General features: G+C 53.9%; 1 protein-coding gene across 4 annotated transcripts in view; it reads left to right on the top strand.

Annotated features, from left to right (window-relative positions):
- The window catches only part of cadm4 (cell adhesion molecule 4), a 92,017-nt gene that overhangs the window by 34,049 nt on the left and 39,096 nt on the right, over nucleotides 1–18,872 (top strand). For all 4 annotated transcript variants that reach the window (XM_052045514.1, XM_052045512.1, XM_052045515.1 and 1 more), the window contains exon 2: nucleotides 17,902–18,048. In XM_052045514.1, the coding sequence (XP_051901474.1) occupies nucleotides 17,902–18,048 (147 nt within the window). The remainder of the gene's footprint in view (nucleotides 1–17,901; nucleotides 18,049–18,872) is intronic.

Genomic DNA, 18,872 nt, shown 5'->3' with positions numbered 1-18,872 from the left:
GAAAACAGAATGCAGAATAAAGTGTCACAGTTACAGAGAAAGTGCAGTGCAGGCAGACAGTAAGGTGCAAGGGCCACGACCAGGTAGATTGTGAGGTCAAGAGTCCATCTTATCGTACTAGGGGACCATTCAATAGTCTTATAACAGCGGGATAGAAGCTGTCCTTGAGCCTGGTGGGACGTGCTTTCAGGCTTTTGTATCTTCTGCCCGATGGGAGGGGGGAGAAGAGAGTATGTCCGGGGTGGGTGGGGTCTTTGATTATGTCGGCTGCTTCACCAAGGCAGCGGGAAGTGTAGACGGAGTCCATGGAGGGGAGGCTGGTTTCAGTGACGTGCTGGGCTGTGTCCACGACTCTCTGTGGTTTCTTGGGGTCCTGGGCAGAGCAGTTGCCGTACCAAGCCGGGATGCATCCGGATAGGATGCTTTCTGTGGTGCATCAGTAAAAGTTGGTGAGGGTCCAGGGGGACATGGCAAATTTCTTTAGCCTCCTGAGGAAGTAGAGACGCTGGTGAGCTTTCTTGGCCGTGGCGTCTATGTGGTTGGACCAGGACAAGTTATTGGTGATGTTTGGACCTAGGAACCTGAAGCAAGATGGTGAGGAGGTGGGGGAGAGAAGGAGCCGGTCTCTCCGTACACGTGTCACCCACTGTTAGCCTGCGGGTCCAGCGAGGGAGGAGGGAGGTGCGGAGCGGAGTCACCTCCAGAATACTTGGCACCGTCTGGTCTCCCTCCCTAAGGAAAGACTGGCTCCCCACAGAGGGAGGGGAGGGGTGAAGGGTCGCTGGATCAATCCCTGGGACAGGGGGATTGTCCTGTGAGCAGACGGGGGCTGGGACTCTCTGGAGTCTGGGAGAATGAGAGGGGGTCTCACTGAGACACAAAACCCTTGACAAGGGGGGATGTGGGGAAGGGGTTTCCCCACGGCCGGGGGAGTCCAGGACCAGGGGTCCCGGTCTCAGAATGAGGGGTCAGCCAGTTGGGACGGAGATGGGGGGAGATTTCTTCACCCAGAGGGTCGGGGAACCTCGGGAATTCTCTCCCCCTCACCCCTGGAGGTCTCAGTGTATCGGAGAGAGGTTACCGGGTATTGAGGGAACGGAGGGATGTGGGGTTGGTACAGGGAAGCAGGGGCAAGGAAGGGGGTCAGATGTGGTGGTGGGGAATGGGTGAGCAGGAATGAGGGGCCAAATGGCCTCCTCTTGTTCCTATTTCGCTTCCTTGGTACCAACACCAATGAAACAAAACATGATTGTGCCCTTATAATGATCTAACAGTATTATCCCAGGATAGTAAACATATCTTAACATTTAAGTACTGAAAGATGAAATGATATTAGTTAACAAACTTTCATTAGAAGTTATCCGTTGTGATCAGTTTTGAAATCGCAAGTTGCAGCTATGTAAAGGAGGATGCCCTCTAATGGAAGAGTGCACACGGGGGAGCCACTGCACCTAAGTGGTTTGGAGAATTCACGCTGCCTTTATATGTACAATGGGTCACTTTGCGATCCTCGAAGGAACCAAGGTCCAACCCCACAAGCGTCCCTGGGGCAGTTCCTCGTCTGCTGAAGGGCAAGGAAGGTAGGAATAACTCAGTCAGCTCCACGGTGGGCTGGTGGGGACGGGGTGAGCCGAGGGGCAAGAGTTTGTTCCTTGACGCAGTGAGTAACAAGTGCTAAATTGAACTGGAAGTGTGTGTTAAGGAGTTTAATGTCAAAATTAAGGCCAAGCCTGTGTGTGTTGGGGAGAATATATCTGAATATCTGCACATTGTGAGATCAGGATTAGAAGATAGTACAGCACGGGAACACAGAGCAGTACAGCACAATACAGGCCCTTCGGCCCACAATCTATTGCCGACCTTTAAACCTCACCTAAGACTATCTAACCCCTTCCTCCCACATATCCCTTTTATTTTAAATTCCTCCATATGCTTATCTAACAATCTCTTGAATTTGACCAATGTACCTGCCTCCACCCCCACCCCAGGCAGCACATTCCACGCCCCAACCACTCTCTGGGTAAAAAACCTCCCTCTGATATCTCCCTTGAACTTCCCACCCATTACTTTAAAGCCATGCCCTCTTGTATTGAGCATTGGTGCCCTGGGAAAGAGGCGCTGGCTGTCCACTCTATCTATTCCTCTTAATATTTTGTACACCTCTATCATGTCTCCCTCATCCTCCTCCTCTCCAAAGAGTAAAGCCCCAGCTCCCTTAGTCTCTCCTCATAATCCAGGCAGCATCCTGGTAAATCTCCTCTACACCCTTTCCAACGCCTCCACGTCCTATAATGAGGCGACCAGAACTGGACACAGTACTCTAAGTGTTGGTCTGACCAGAGTTTTGTAGAGCTGCATCTTACCTCACAGCTCTTAAAACTCGATCCATGACTTTTGAAAGCTAACATCGCATAAGCTTTTCTAACTACCCTATCCACCTGTGAGGCAACTTTCAGCGATCTGTGGATATGAACCCCCAAGTCCCCTCTGCTCCTCTACACTGCCCAGAATCCTGCCATTAACTGTGAATTCCACCTTGGAGTTTGTCCTTCCAAGAACAGACCCTTCAATACCCCCCATGTTGTGCCAAACTAATTAAGCTAATGGTGTCTAGTTAAACTAATCCCTTCTGCCTTCACACGGTCCGTCTCCCTCCATTCCCCTCACATCCATGTGTCTGTCTAACAGAAACCCTTCGATCGTATCTGCCTCCACCCCCATCCCTGGCAGCACATTCCAGGCACCCACCACTCTCTGTGTAAAAACAAAACTTGCCCCGCACATCTCCTTTTGTAGAGAGGGTGTGTTTGGAGCGAGATTTCAGGAGTAACACCACCTGCCTCTGGAATGTCGTCACTGGGGTGTCTATGCTAGGATGGGATCTCTGCACAGGACTTAAGAAGCTGGAACTAACGATGCAGAAATCAGAATTCCCCAGGGCATGGTGAATTTACATTAACTTAATTAAATTAATTAGAACGAGATCTGATATTAGTCTGTGGCCAAACTGTATGAGGAACGTTGTCGAGGGAGCAGAAATTTGTAATATGTGTGTGTGGGACCCATCCCCAGTGAGGGTCAGTGTGTGTGTGTGTGTGTGTGTGTGTGTGTGTGTGTGTGTGTGTGGGACCCGTCCCCCAGTGAGGGTCAGTGTGTGTGTGTGTGGGATCCGTCCCCCAGTGAGGGTCAGTGTGTGTGGGATCCGTCCCCCAGTGAGGGTCAGTGTGTGTGTGTGGGATCCGTCCCCCAGTGAGGGTCAGTGTGTGTGTGTGGGATCCGTCCCCCAGTGAGGGTCAGTGTGTGTGGGATCCGTCCCCCAGTGAGGGTCAGTGTGTGTGTGTGGGACCCGTCCCCCAGTGAGGGTCAGTGTGTGTGTGTGGGACCCGTCCCCCAGTGAGGGTCAGTGTGTGTGTGTAGGACCCGTCCCCAGTGAGGGTCAGTGTGTGTGTGTGGGACCCGTCCCCCAGTGAGGGTCAGTGTGTGTGTGTGTGTGTGTGGGTGTGTGTGTGTGTGGGTGTGGGACCCGTCCCCCAGTGAGGGTCAGTGTGTGTGTGTGTGTGTATGGGACCTGTCCCCCAGTGAGGGTCAGTGTGTGTGTGTGTGTGTGTGTGTGTGTGGGACCCATCCCCCAGTGAGGGTCAGTGTGTGTGTGTGGGATCTGTCCCCCAGTGAGGGTCAGTGTGTGTGGGATCCGTCCCCCAGTGAGGGTCAGTGTGTGTGTGTGGGATCCGTCCCCCAGTGAGGGTCAGTGTGTGTGGGACCCGTCCCCCAGTGAGGGTCAGTGTGTATGTGTGGGACCCGTCCCCCAGTGAGGGTCAGTGTGTGTGTGTAGGACCCGTCCCCAGTGAGGGTCAGTGTGTGTGTGTGTGTGTGGGACCCGTCCCCCAGTGAGGGTCAGTGTGTGTGTGTGTGTGTGTGTGTGTGTGTGTGTGTGTGTGTGTGTGTGTGGGACCCATCCCCCAGTGAGGGTCAGTGTGTGTGGGATCCGTCCCCCAGTGAGGGTCAGTGTGTGTGGGATCCGTCCCCCAGTGAGGGTCAGTGTGTGTGTGTGGGACCCGTCCCCCAGTGAGGGTCAGTGTGTGTGTGTGGGACCCGTCCCCCAGTGAGGGTCAGTGTGTGTGTGTGTGTGTGTGGGGCCCATCCCCAGTGAGGGTCAGTGTGTGTGTGTGTGTGACCCGTCCCCCAGTGAGGGTCGGTGTGTGTAGGATCTGTCTAACACTCCTTGATTCCCCAAATCGATGGGTGTTGGGCTGTGAATTAATATCTGTGGAACTGCAAGCATTTACATTTGAATTATTACAGGGAAATTAGCCACTGCTGATGTAACTTCAAAAATATAATTAAGCCCTTGACTGATTTTTTAAATAATTAAAAATTCCAGTGTGGAGAGTGAGTAGTCAATTAAGTTAGCAGATTCTTGCCTTCTCCTTGGAGCTTATTGAAGTTTTTAAGTGTGATTTTGCTGTAAATCTTTTCGATTTTCCAGTTGGGAATTCTCCTGACTGCTCATGCCCTGAGCAGGGATTAGACGAGCATTTCCACATTCTCCTGTAGTCCGCCTCACGATCCCGTCACTAACAGCGAATGAGTCGCTCCCACACCTACTGTGGTGGAGCGAGGGGAACCAGAGGATTTCAGTCAGTAGGAGGGGCAGTGAGGAGGGAGCACCGCGGGAGGGGCGGCGAGCAGGGAGTGTTGCCAGAGGGGCGGTGCAGAAGGTGCGCTGAGGGAGGGAGTGCGGTGCTCCCTCCTCACTGCCCCTCCCACAGCGCAGCGCTCCCTCCTCACTGCCCCTCCCACAGCGCAGCGCTCCCTCCTCACCGCCCCTCCCACAGCGCATCTCCCCCAGCACTGTTGCATTATGCACAGGTTGAGAGGAGAACGAGAGAATAAATGTTTGACATCAAGCAATAGGAATGACGGGAGACGGACTGTTGTGTTTTGACAAACAACTCATTAAAAATGCTGCTCAGCCAACAATATTCACACTGACAGTAACAGGGGTTGAACTTTGCAACGACTGACTCCTGGCAGGGAACAGGTCGAAGGCGTTCGTCATTAGTCTGGGCACACTGTGGTGTGTTATCACACTAAGGCTGTTCTTTTCAAAAATATTATTTGGTGTGAAAGGACTGGAAGAATTAGTATTGGAACAGATTGACTCGGTACTGATTAGCAGGTGAGAATCTCAGCCCTCGGTGAAAATCAGAAGCTCTGCAGACGCTGGGAATACAAACAGGGACTGTGCCAAACACTCAGCGGGTCAGGCAGTGTCTGTGGAGGGAGAGGCGGGGTTCATGTTTCAGATGGGTGATTTGTGGGGCAGTGGGCAGAGCCTCTCCCCCTCGATCTAGAGACCTGGGTTCAATCCTGACCTCCAGTGCTGTGAGAGAGAGAGAGAGTGTGTGTGTGTGTGTGAGTTTGTTTGTGCAAATCTGTGTGTGTATTGGTATTGGTTTATTATTGTCACTTGTACCGAGGTACAGTGAAAAGTTTGTCTTGCACACTGATCGTACAGGTCAATTCATTACACAGTGCAGTTACATTGGGTCAGTACAGAGTGCATTGAGGTAGTTCAGGTAAAAACAATAACAGTACAGAGTAAAGTGTCACAGCTACAGAGAAAGTGCAGTGCAGGCAGACAATAAGGTGCAAGGTCATAACGAAGTAGATTGTGAGGTCAAGGGTCCATCTCAATGTATAACAGTGGGATAGAAGCTGTCCTTGAGCCTGGTGGTAGGTGATTTCAGGCTTTAGTACCTTCTGCCCGATGGGAGGGGGGAGAAGAGAGAATGTCCGGGGTGGGTGGGGTCTTTGATTATGTCGGCTGCTTTACTGGGGCAGCGGGAAGTGCAGACAGAGTCCATGGAGGGGAGGCTGGTGTCCGTGATGTGCTGGGCTGTGTCCACAACTCTCTGCAGCTTCTTGCGGTCCTGGGCAGAGCAGTTGCTGTACAAAGCCGGGATACATCTGTGTGTGTGGAGTTTGCACATTCTCCGGTTCCCCCGGGTCCTCCGGTTCCCACCCCCATCCCAAAAAAGCAATGTACAGGTTGGTAGGTTAATCGGCCACTATGATGTCTCACCCCACCCCACCCCCCAAAGTGTGTGCATGTGAGGGCTGGAATCTGTTGGGCGCCATGGGAAGGAGAGGGAAAAACTAGCAGGGGGGTGGTGGTGGAAGGGGTGGACCAGCACAGGCCAGAGGGGCCGAACGTCCTCCGGCGACGCCCGGTGAACACGGGGGGTTCAGGTGTCACCGGGGGCATGAGTTGGGGAATCCCAAGTGTGGGGCGAGGCAGGCATCTGTCCCTGCGATGAGGTGTGATCAAGCCGTCAATGCACCCACCCCTCCCCCGGGAAGACCGACACTGACAGAGAGGCTGCAGTCAGCTCCAGTGCCGTCTCTGAACCATGGTCTCTCTGCTGCTCGAGCTGTCCCAGTCCGCGGACGTGGACGGTTGTTTCTGGAGCTGCTCTGGGGAGTCACACCCCGAAGCCTGGTGTCGATGCAAACACCGTCACTGCTTTACCCATGCCTCAGAACGCAGATTAGTGGAGAGTACTGACATGGGATGGAAAAATTCATTCATTCCCGGGACCTGCACCAGGCCAGCATTTATCGCCCTTCCCTCTGCTCCCTACCCCGAGGTGGGGAGTGAGCTGCCCCCCACCCTCGCCCCCTCACCCCATGGGGAAGGGGCTCCCACAGTGCTGTCGGGGGGAGGGAGTCCCAGGGGGGTCAGGGTGAAGGGACGGCCGATGGATTTCCCAGTGGGGACGGCAGAGGGGGGAAGCCTGCGGGCGGTGGTGTTCCCCCTGCCCCTCCCTCCCCCGTCCCTCTGGGCGGGGGAGGTGGGGGGGTTCGGGAGGTGCTGTCGGAGTAGCCCGGGCGAGTGACTGTAGTGCGTTCTGTAGACGGTGTGCACTGCGGCCGCTGTATTCACTATAGGAGTGTGTGACGGGATGATGTGGGGGGAGCTTCACCCTGTGTCTGACGCTGGGAGTGTGTGATGGGACGGTGCGGAGGGACCCTCACCCTGCATCTGACCCCGGGAGTGTGTGATGGGACCGTGCGGAGGGAGCTTCACCCTGTGTCTGACGCTGGGAGTGTGTGACGGGACGGTGTGGAGGGAGCTTCACCCTGTGTCTGACCCCAGGAGTGTGTGATGGGACGGTGCGGAGGGACCCTCACCCTGCATCTGACCCCGGGAGTGTGTGATGGGACGGTGCGGAGGGAGCTTCACCCTGTGTCTGACCCCGGGAGTGTGTGACGGGACGGTGCGGAGGGAGCCTCACCCTGTGTCTGACCCTGGCAGTGTGTGATGGGACGGTTTGGAGGGAGCTTCAACATTTGCAGAGGGAAAGGTAATGTTTTCAAAAGTGTGACAGATGCAGGATTAATAAGAATTGAATTTAGCAAGAAGCAGGGCTCTTACCAGATCGAACTAGATTGTCTTCAGAAGCTACTCTGTGTTAAATTGCATTAAGTATATTGTTGAATAAAATAATCCCTTTAATTATTTAAAACTCTAAGGAGAAAATCCAATTCTTAAAATGATCATGGGTACTATTTGAAGGTGAAGACTATTTAAGTGGATTCAGTGCTCATTTGGGCTTTCCCCTAGATGTTTGCACCTGGAATCAGATGATATTGGCCCAGTTATTGTTATCCTCTGTAGTTTAAATTGTAACATATTGGGACCAGGCCACTCAGCCCCTGGAGAATGTTCCTGTCAGTGTGACCCTGCGCTGCCTGCTGCAGTTGAGCAGGTCAGGAGTGAGCAAGGACAAGGTCGAGGTCTCATCGAAGGGTCTGAAGGGGCTTGACTGGGGTTGGGGGTGTGATCTACAACCTGTTGATGGAGGTGATCTAAAACCAGGAGCTGGAGTTTCAGGGGAAGGGGTCGGATCCTTCAGATGGGGGTGGGGAGGGACATCTCCCCCGCAGAGTTACAGAGAGATCCAACACATTAATGGACCCTTGTCCCACAGAGAGTGCCGGCCGTTTCACTCTCCCGACATTCCGCTCCAGCTCCCTGCCGGCTTCGAACACTCGTCCACACACATTTACAGTGGCCGATGAACCCACCGACCCCGGGGAGTGGGAGGGAACCCAAGCCCCCAGGGGGAGGGGTAGGAGAGCCACGGGAGTCACAGGGAGAAGTTGCAAACTCCACACACAGACAGTGGCGGAGGTCGGGACCCAACCCAGGTCCCTGGGGCCGGGAGACGAAGTGGATCACTGTTGATCTACGAGCGAGCCTTGGGCTTTCAGAAGGTTAATCGTGTTGAGGGTAGTCACCCGTCACTGTGTGTTGTAGAATTAGATCACCCATCGCCCTGTGTTATATCATTGGACTACTGGGATCACATTCCTGGCGTTTGGGTCAGTGTTGTGTTTCGGAATGTCTGGAAAGATATCCTCAGCTGGATTCATGGTTCCGCTGGTCGGGAAGTCCGGGATTGGTGGGGGGAGTGGGTGGTAGTTAGAAAATTCTTGCCAATTTTCTTGGTGTGACGTTGGGAAACGGTTCTACACACGGAGGGTGGGAGAGAGATTGGGAGTGGGCGGGATAGGTTAGTGGGCAGTCTGGTCTCCCCTATCCACATGTTGACCAGCTCTCAGTTCCAGCTTGCATCGAATGAGGCAAGAGGTTTAAAGGTGCATGTGATTCACAGCAACTATGGTTTGTAAGATTAATTCTTTTGATAAGGAATAAGTTTTCTGATCCGTTTTTCACACCGATGTTGTCACTTTGCCAGTTATTTCAGTAAACGTTTGCAAACGTAGTGAGATAAGTGTGGTCAAACTATCAGCTGTGTGTTTGTGTGAAATGGTGGGAGGGAGAGGGAGAGAGAGTGGGGGGGGAGAGATGGTGGGGAGAGGGACAGGGAGTGGGGAGGAAAGAGGGGAGGGTTAGAACGATGGAGGGGAGGGAAAGGGAGGGGAGAAGGAGGAGGGGGTGTGAATGGGAGAGAAGGGGGGAGGGAGGATGACAGAGAGGGGAGGGAGGGGGTAAGGAGGGGAGGGGGTCGTTGATGGAGAGAGGAGGGAGGTTGTGGGAGGGAGAGAGATGCAGAGGGGGGAGAGGGAGGGTGATGGAGTGAAAGGGGATGGGGAGGTGAGAGAGGGGGTGGTGAGAGGAGAGCGGGAGAGGAGGGGGTGAGAGGAGGGAGCGGGAGGGGGCGAGAGAGGAGGGGGCGAGAGAGGAGGGGACGAGAGAGGAGGGGGCGAGAGAGGGGGGAGAGGAGGGGCGAGAGAGGAGGGGGCGAGAGAGGAGGGGGTGAGAGGGGGGGCGGGAGAGGAGGGGGTGAGAGAGGAGGGGACGAGAGAGGAGGGGGTGAGAGGAGGGGGTGAGAGAGTGGATGAGAAAGATTTAAGGAGAGAGTGGCGGAGAAATAGAGTGGGGGAGAGAGTGTGTGAGGAGAGTGGGAGGGAGTCAGAGAGGGGGAGGGAGAGACGGGGGGAGAGTGTGTGAGGAGTGGGAGGGAGTCAGAGAGGGGGAGGGAGAGACGGGGGGAGAGTGTGTGAGGAGTAGGAGGGAGTCAGAGAGGGGGAGGGAGAGAGTGGGGGAGAGCCGGTGAGGAGAGGGAGCGAGTAGATGGAGAGAGGGAGAGGGAGAATGGATGGCGGGGTAGAGAAAAAATGGGGGATGAGAGAGGAGGTGGTGAGAGAAAGAGGGATCAAGGCCCTGACTGGGGAAGGGCGTGGGAGGTCTCCCCAGATCCCCGGGGTCTGTCGACCCTCACACAAGTTGAAGTTTGCCATCATGGGCACACACACTCAGGGTGTAAATGCCGGGGGAGTGGGCTTCCTGCAGCAGGACATTACACCACAGACAGAAGTTAATGTAAACTTTAACAGAACTTTAACATACAGAACTTGCAGGACAAAATAAACAAAGCTAAACAGAGCGACTGCAGTGCCAATTGAGAGGGAAGTGAAGTCCAAGGCAGTGTTGGGGTTTCACAGGTGGGTTCAGGAACCTGAGGGCAGTGGGGAAGAAGCTGTTGTTGAACCGTGAGGTGTGGGGTCTTCAGGCTCCTGTACCTCCTGCCTGAGGGCAGCATGAGAAGGGGGCACGGCCCGGGGGGGGGGGGGGGGGGGGGGTCCCAGATGGTGGACGTCCCCTTCCTGAGATGTCGCCTCTTGTAGATGTTCCTCGACGGTGGGGAGAGCTGTACCCCGCGGCGGAACTGCTGAGCCCCACCGCTCCTTGTGTTCCAGTGCGTCGGACATCCCACACCAGGCCCTGATGCAACCGGTCAGGATGCTCTCCACTTGGACGGTCGCTGTTGGAGAGGGATTGTGTTCAAAAGAACTACCCCCCCTCTCTCCATCTGTGTCTACACCCATCAACTGCTGTCTTTACCACTCCATCTACCTGCCTCCCTCCCTCTCTGTCTGCCATTTATTTATCTAACTGCATCTCCCGTATCTCTGCCTAACTAACCCAACTATAGAACATCTGTCCATCTGTCTCTCTGTGCGATCTTTCACTTATTCACCTGACTGTGCCTGTCTCTATCTGTTTATTTATTATGTATCTGGCTGTCCAATATCTCTCATTCTTGAGAGCATCAGCGGGAGCAAGGGATAGACCATGCGGCCCATCGTTCCTGCTCTCCCATTCCCTCCAACGACGGCTGATCTCCTCCCGCAGACCCACTGCCCTGCACTGCCCTCGTTCGCTCAACGTCAGGAACCTGACCACCTCCCCCCTTATTCCCATCTCCACCTGTCCCAAGGGTGGTCGAACTTGGAGTATTGTGTGCGGTTCTGGTTGCACCCGTTACAGGAAGGGTGCGGGGGCTTTGGAGAGGTTGCGGGAGAGGTTCAGCAGGACGCTGCCTGGATTAGAGGGCGTGGAGCTATAAGGAGGCCGGACAAACATGGTTTTTCTCTCTGGAGCGGCAGAGGCTGAGGGAGGACCTGATGGAGGTTTATAAGATACTGAGAGGCACAGATAGAGTAGACAGCCGGGATCTTTTCCCCAGGATGGAAATGTTTAATACCAGAGGGCGTGTATTTAAGGGAGAGGGGGAGAGTTCAAAGGAGATGGGTGGGGCTAGGTTTTTATACAGAGAGCGGTGGGTGCCTGGACTGTGCTGCCGGGGTAGGGGTGGAGGCAGATACGATCGAGGGATTTAAGAGGCTGTTAGACAGACACGTGGATGTGCAGGGAATGGAGGGAGACGGACCGTGTGCAGGCAGAAGGGGGTTAGTTTAATTAGGAGTTTAATTGTGGACCGAAGGGCCTGTTCCTGTGCTGGACTGTTCTATGTTCTGTGTGTAAATAGGTGGTTAATAAAGTTAAGGTCGAGTTTACTGTCAGACGCACAAGTCCGTATGGGCACAGGTGCAATGGAAAACTTGCAGCAGCACCACAGGCACAGAGCGTCAGATAAGCAGCATTCACAAGAAAAACTTAAACTGAATTTTACAAGAAAGGACACAATTCGAACATTTTAGTGCAACGTGATCAAAGTGGCTATGGTGTTGCTAAACTGTATTGATAAGACTGCGTGTCAGGTGTGAGCTTCAGCCTCTGAGACATTTGCCTCTTTCACTGTCTTAACTGATTTATTGACCACCCCAGCCCTCACTCTCCCACTGTCGAAACTGATCTCCCTCTCCTCCCCGCCCTGCCGAACTGTGCAGTCACACACATCCACCTCGTCTGTCCGTCGACCTGAGTCGCTTCCTCTCCCGACAGGACAGTACCCATCAATGAATCCAGCTGAGGCACCTTTCCCTCCCCTCCCCTCCACATATCTAGACTAACGTTACTAGAACGTTGCCGGGTCTTCAGGAGTTGAGTTCAGGGAAAGATTGAACAGGTTAGGACTTTTATTCCTTGAGGCGCAGAAGAATGAGGGGAGATTTGAGAGAGGTTTACAAAATTATGAGGGGCATAGACAGAGTAAATGCGAGTACGGTCTTCCCACCTAGATTAGGAGAGATAAGTACGAGAGGACATGGCTTTAGGGTGAAAGGGAAAGGTTTAGGGGGAACATTAGGGGGAACTTCTTCACTCAGAGAGTGGTGGGAGTGTGGAACGGGCTGCCATCTGACATGGTAAGTGCGGGCTCACTCTTAAGGAATAAGTTGGATAGATACATGGACGGGAGAGGTCTAGGAGGGTTATGGACTGGGTGCAGGTCAATGGGACTAGCGGAATAACGTTTCAGCACAGAACTAGAAGGGCCGAAATGTGCTGTAGTGTTCTATGGTTCTATCTCTCACACATTGACGACGGAATCCTTCCCACAGAGATCGGTAGTGGGATCACAATCCACATTAAGGACCGAGTTGTGGCCGGGATGTCACGGAAACAAGTTCTCCATTTCTACGTACAGAAACGATCTGTGAAACTAATTTGCAAATGGGTGCTTTTGTGTTCCTGCAATTTTCCCTTTGCATCAGTCTGACACCTTCTGCACTTTTCACCTCCTCTCCGCACCCATCTACAGACCTCCTCCTGTTCTTGAATCATTGCTGGGATCACCACGTCACCTGATGGTGCTCACGAGGCGTTTAAAACAGTCCGATTGGCTCCTGCTCGCCATTACTGAGATGAGATTGCCAGGTACATCCACAGTGCTGGTAGGGAGGGAGTTCCTGGGATTTGGACCCAGCGACGGTGAAGGAACGGCGATACCTTCCCAAGTAAGAGGCATAGATCGAGTAGACAGTCAGAGACTTTTTCCCGGGCGACAATGGCTAACACGAGGGGACATAATTTTAAGGTGATTGGAGGAAGGTATAAGGGGGATGTCAGGGGTAAGTTTTTTACACAGAGAGTGGTGGGTGCGTGGGACGCACTGCCGGCAAAGGTTGTGGGGGCAGATACATTAGGGACATTTAAGACACTCTTAGATAGACACATGAATGATAGAGAAATGGAGGGGCTATGTGGGAGGGAAGGGTTAGATAGATCTTAGAGCAGGATAAAATGTCGGCACGACATTGTGGGCCGAAGGGCCTGTACTGTGCTGTAGTGTTCTATGTAAATCAATTGTGTGCTGTTCTAGTCGCCCCGTTACAGGAAGGGTGTAGGGGCTTTGGAGAGGGTGTAGGAGAGGTTCACCAGGACGCTGCCTGGATTAGAGGGCACGAGCTATAAGGAGAGGTCGGACAAACTTGGGTTGTTTTCTCTGGAGTGACGGAGGCTGAGGGGAGAGGTTTATAAAACTATAAGAGGCATAGATGCAGTCAGAATCTTTTCCTCAGGGTGGAAATGTCTAACACCAGAGGCCATGCATTTAAGGTGAGGGGGGAAAGTTCAAAGAGCTGCCGAGTGCCTGTGATAGGCTCAGTTGCCCTGTGATGTGGGAGGGTGCAACGTTGCCCCAGATCCCAAGAGAGGGGCGAGAACTCTTCCCAGTGAGATTGACATCGACCCCGACAAAGAACAGAAGGCAGCGCATTTTTGAAGTTCTGCACAGTTCCAAGACACGTACACAGCTAGAATGCCTGATGTAGCTGGGGGTGGTGGTTGGAGACCAAGCTTCACCCTGTGTCCGACCCTGGGAGTGTGTGACGGGATGGTGCGGAGGGAGACTCACTCTGTGTCTGACCCCAGGAGTGTGTGACGGGACGGTGTGGAGGGAGCTTCACTCTGTGTCTGACCCCGGGAGTGTGTGACGGGACGGTGCGGAGGGAGACTCACTCTGTGTCTGACCCTGGGAGTGTGTGACGGGACGGTGCGGAGGGAGCTTCACCCTGTGTCTGACACCCTGTCCCACCCCAGGAGTGTTTAAACTGTTTTGTATACGGTCTGGATGTTTTCAATTTCTTCCGCCTGGAGATTCTTTGAAGGAGAACTCAGCCCTGAAACATCAGTTTAAAAAAACACAGATACTTGAAATCTGACAGAAAATCAGCAAGTGTTGGAAATCTTTATGTGGTCAGGTGGTGTCCGCGGAGACGGAACCGAGGAGGTCGTCGGTCACAAGTGGAAAAGTGAGACGTGTGTTTCAGAGAGTTTCAGAGAGGGGGAGGGAACGTCGGTGATGGGATGGGGACCAATGTTATTGCTGAATGCTCGACCTCTGAGCTCCCCTGTCTGAGGGAGGTGCAAATAGAGGTGAACAAAGACAGCAGAGAGAGAGAGAGAGAGTAAAACATTGCAGAAGCCGTGAGAGGCAGGACAGGGAGGCCATAGACAGTGCTGTAAACACCCAGCAGGTCAGGCAGCGTCTGTGGAGAGAGGATAGCAAATAATGTTACCGGCTTTAAGTCAGGATCTGTTGACGATGGGTCTTCAACATGAAACATGGACTCTTGTTTCTCTTACCACAGATGTTGCCCGACCTGTTGAACACTTGCAATGTGTTATTTCCCAGCTTCCAGCACTCACTGTTTTTCACAAACAGGACGGGTTGGTTATCTGAAATCGTTCATTTCAGCACCGAGTCCCGAAAGCTGCCAAGGGGTTCAATTGAGGTGCCGCTCGTTGAGATTGGGACAGTGTCAGAAGACATAAAGGTCGTGAGGGGGTGGTGCGGGTAGCGCAGTGAAGTAAAGTGACTGGGTGCTCAAGGCTCCCCCTACATCCTGAACACAATTGCAATGTACGAAGCTCACCGTGAGCATGGAAGGTAATCTCTCTCTGTTGCCATAGAGACAGGATAGAGTCAGAAAATCAAGACATTTTTCTTTCATCTGTGAGGTCAACTTTGAAGGTTATTCTATTCGTAATTTTAACATTTTTTTCAAAAGCTGGATGCAGACAATCGTTCAAGCTATTGGACCAAGATACCTGTTACAGTGGGGTTAGGAATTTTCAGCAAGCTCTTCAGTCGAAGGTTTAACAAATGTGAATTTATTTCTCTGCATTTTCAATGGAGAATCTTCACGTCAACATTTCACACTGTTTTTATGCTTTGATGAAATTGATAGGTGTTATTTAAAGTCACAGTCACAGAGCACCAACTGGTCTGTGCCGGCCAAGATCCCCATCCCAGCCGGTCCCACTTGCCCGCGTTTGGCCCATATCTTTCCCATCCACAGACCTGTCTGAGTGTTGTTAATGTCCCTGCCTCACCCACTTCCTGGCAGCTCGTTCCACGTATGGACCACCCTCTGGGTGAAAAACTTGCCCCTTTAAATCTTCCCCTCTCACCTTAAACCTGTGCCCTCTAGTTTTAGATTCCCCCACCCTGGGGAAAGGACTGTGACCGTCCACCTTATGGTTTTCGTGGTTTTACAAACCTCCATAAGATCACCCCTCAGCCTCCTTCGCTCCAGGGAAAGCAGTCCCGGCCTGTCCAGCCTCTCCTTATAACTACAGCCCTCCAGTCCTGGGAACCTTTCCTGCCCCCTCTCCAGCTCAGTGACACCCTTCCTATAGCTGGGCGACCAGAATCACACACAGTACTCCAGGTGCAGCCTCGCCGACGACTTGTACAGCTGTAACGGGACGTCCCAACTCCTGTACTCAGTGCCCTGACCGATGAAGGCCAGTGTGCCGAACGCCTTCTTCACCGCCCTGTCTACCTGTGACACCACTTTCAGGGAACTGTGTACCCGTACCCCTGGGTCTCTCTGTTCTACAACACTGGTGCTAGATTGGGAGATGGTGTTAGTTTATTATTGTCACTTGTACTGAGGTCCAGTGAAAAATTTGTCTTGCATACCGATCGTACAGATCAATTCATTACACAGCGCATTGAGATAGTACAGGGTAAAACAATAACAGAATGCAGAATAAAGTGTCCCAGTTACAGAGAAAGTGCAGTGCAGGCAGACAATAAGGTGCAGGGGCCACAACCAGGTAGATTGTGAGGTCAAGAGTCCATCTTATTGTACGAGCGGACCGTTCAATAGTCTTATAACAGCAGGATAGAAGCTGTCCTTGAGACTGGTGGTACGTGCTTTCAGGCTTTTGTATCTTCTGCCCGACGGGAGGGGGGAGAAGAGAGAATGTCCGGGGTGGGTGGGGTCTTTGACTATGTCGGCCGCTTTACCGAGGCAGTGGGAAGTGCAGACAGAGTCCGTGGAGGGGAGGCTGGTTTCCGTGATGGGCTGAGCTGTGTCCACAACTCCCTGCAGTTTCTTGAGGTCCCGGACAGAGCAGTTACTGTACCAAGCCGTGATGCATCGGGATAGGATGCTTTCTGTGGGCCATCTTTGAAAATTGGTGAGGGTCGACAGGGACATGCTGAATTTGTTTAGCCTCCTGAGGATGTTGATGTTCAAAGGGGCCCAGATGTCCTTGTACACTGGTCACTACAAGCAGGAGTTCAGAGGGCAAAGGGCATGAGCATTATGAACAGGCCCTTCAGCCCACCGAGTCTGTGCTATGTATCTCTCAGCCATTCACACTGATCCTGGTCCATCCTCCCCGCCAACTCCCCCCTCCCAGCTTCCCCCCCTCACCCTCACACTAGGGGGGGCGATTTACAGCGGCCAATTAACCCACCGACCCCAGGGGTGTGGGAGGGAACTGGAGTCCCCCCCCCGGGGAGGTGGGGGTTGGGAACCCACGGGGGTCATGGGAAGAATGTGCAAACTCCATGCACAGACGGCGGCAGAGGTCAGGATCGAACCCGGGTCTCTGGGGGGCTGGAAGAGAGATGGGAGGGGTGGCGAGGAGGGAGCACCGCACTGTGGGAGGGGCGGTGAGGAGGGAGCGCTGCGCCACGGGATACATACACCTTCCCCCTTGGACCCACTCCCGCTGTCACTTCAGGCAGGACGTTCCATAGCCCACCTCTCCGCAGGGAAGCAGCTCCCCTTCTCTCCCCCTTCCCTCCTCTCCCCCTGTCCCTCTCCCTCCCCCCTGTCCCTCTCCCTCCCCCCCTCTCCCTCCTCTCCCCCCTCTCTCCCTCCTCTCCCCCTCTCTCCCTCCTCTCCCCTCCCCTCTACCCTCTCTTTCCCCCTTTTCTCTCCCCCTTCCCTCTCTCTCTCCCCCCACCCTCTCTCCCCCCCCCCCCACACTCCCCAAGCCCCCGACTTTTCTTCATTGAGCTGGTGAAGCTGATGGAACATCTAAATGCCAGAATAAACTTCCCCTTTGAGGGGACCCAGAGCAGGGAGAGCGGGAGGGGAGGGGAGACGCAGAGGGAGGGGGGAAGGGGAAGGCGGGTGGGAGGGAGCGTGGGAGTGGAGGGGGAGGAAGGGGGTGACAGACACACCCCCGCCCACGCCGGTTTTGCCTCCATGGGGTGTGTGTGCGGGTTAAAGCCCAGCGAGCTGTGTTCCAACTGATGCCTTTAAATAATATTGATATCAGCACTTTCATCGATGAGATCAATCGATCATAAAAAGCTTTTAGTCGCAATCAGCAGGAATTATTCTCATATTTTTTCCAATTCCCTGGTCTCAGCATCGAATTTATTCAAACTTACAGGTCAGGTTCAATCCAAGCCTGGAGCACCGTTCGTTTTCACTTCAACAACCACCTTCTATTCCAGGGAGGGGCAGTGGGGAGGGGGTGGGGTGCAGTGAGGAGGGAGGGACGGCAAGGGAGGGGGGCAGTGAAGAAGAGGGAGGGAGTGATGAATGAGGGAGGGGCGGTGAGGGAGGGGTGGTGTGGAGGGAGGGGAATTGATGAGGGAGCACTACAGGAGGGGTGGCAAGGAGGGGGCACTGCGCTGCAGGAGGGGCAGTGAAGGAGTGCAGGAGGGGTGGTAGGGAGGTAGCGCTGTGGGAGGGGTGGTGAGGAGGGAGCACCGTGCCGTGGGAGGGGCAGTGAGGAGGGAGTGTCATGTTGTGGGAGGGGCGGTGAGGAGGGAGGGGCGGCGAGGATGGAGCGCCTACGTTACAAGGACCCCGCTACAAGGAGGGTCCCTGACGGGGTGTGAGTGTGTGCTGCTGGGACACCCCGAGGGGGGAGCTGGCAGAGGGACCCTCAGGGATTCGGCTGACCAAGTCGCCCCTCCGTCCCCACAGCCTGCGGCCAGATGGTGCACGCGGAGAATGTGACGGTGATGGAGGGGGAGATGGCGGAGATCACCTGCAAGCTGCACAGTTACGACGGGTCGATCGTGGTCATCCAGAACCCCAACCGGCAGACCCTGTTCTTCAACGGGACCCGAGGTACCCCCCCAGCAGGGCTGGGGAGGGAGGGAAGGGGAGGAGGGGGGGCGGTGAGGGAGGGACGATGAGGTGGGAGGGTGGTGAGGGGGAGGAGGGTGGGGCGGTGAGGAGGGAGGGGGGAGGGTGGGGCGGCGAGGAAGGTGGGGCGGTGAGGAGGGAGGGGCTGTTTGTCGGACTTTAAATCGAAGCCCCTCACTCGTACTTCTGGATCTTGGGATCTTGCTGTGTCCACTTTGGCCATTGGCTCCCGCTTACAACAGTGACACAGGTCCTACAGATATATTGGAATTAGTGGGCACAGGTCCTACAGCTACATTGAAATTTATAGACACGGGTCCTACAGCAGTATTGGAAGTAATGGCCACAGGTCCTACAGCTACATTGGAATTGGTGGGCACAGGTCCTACAGCTACATTGAAATTTATAGACCCGGGTCCTACAGCTATATTGGAATTAGTGAGCACAGGTCCTACAGCTATTTTGGAATTAATAGACGCAGGTCCTGCAGCTGTATTGGGATTAATAGATACAGGTCATTCACCAACAGAAGGGCCTGCCCCTTTAATCGTCAGCTAAGTTATTCACTCACACGCACAGTGAGTGGGAATTGGATTCCAGTTCACGAAGTTACAATCAAATTTAACAGTTTACAACACGGAACTTGCTGCGATTTGATATGTGCCGTTGGTGTGTGTGTGAGAAGGCAGCATGGATTTACAGCTGGGGTCTCCAGGCGACATCGGGTTTGTTTGTATTCACTGCCGATGTTACACCCACAACACAGATCCTGTAACCGGATTGGATTTACGACAATGTACAGAGGT

The sequence above is a fragment of the Pristis pectinata genome, chromosome 39 (assembly GCF_009764475.1).
Source record: "Pristis pectinata isolate sPriPec2 chromosome 39, sPriPec2.1.pri, whole genome shotgun sequence".
NCBI lineage: Eukaryota > Metazoa > Chordata > Chondrichthyes > Rhinopristiformes > Pristidae > Pristis > Pristis pectinata.
This window is presented reverse-complemented; position numbering and strand designations above follow the sequence as displayed.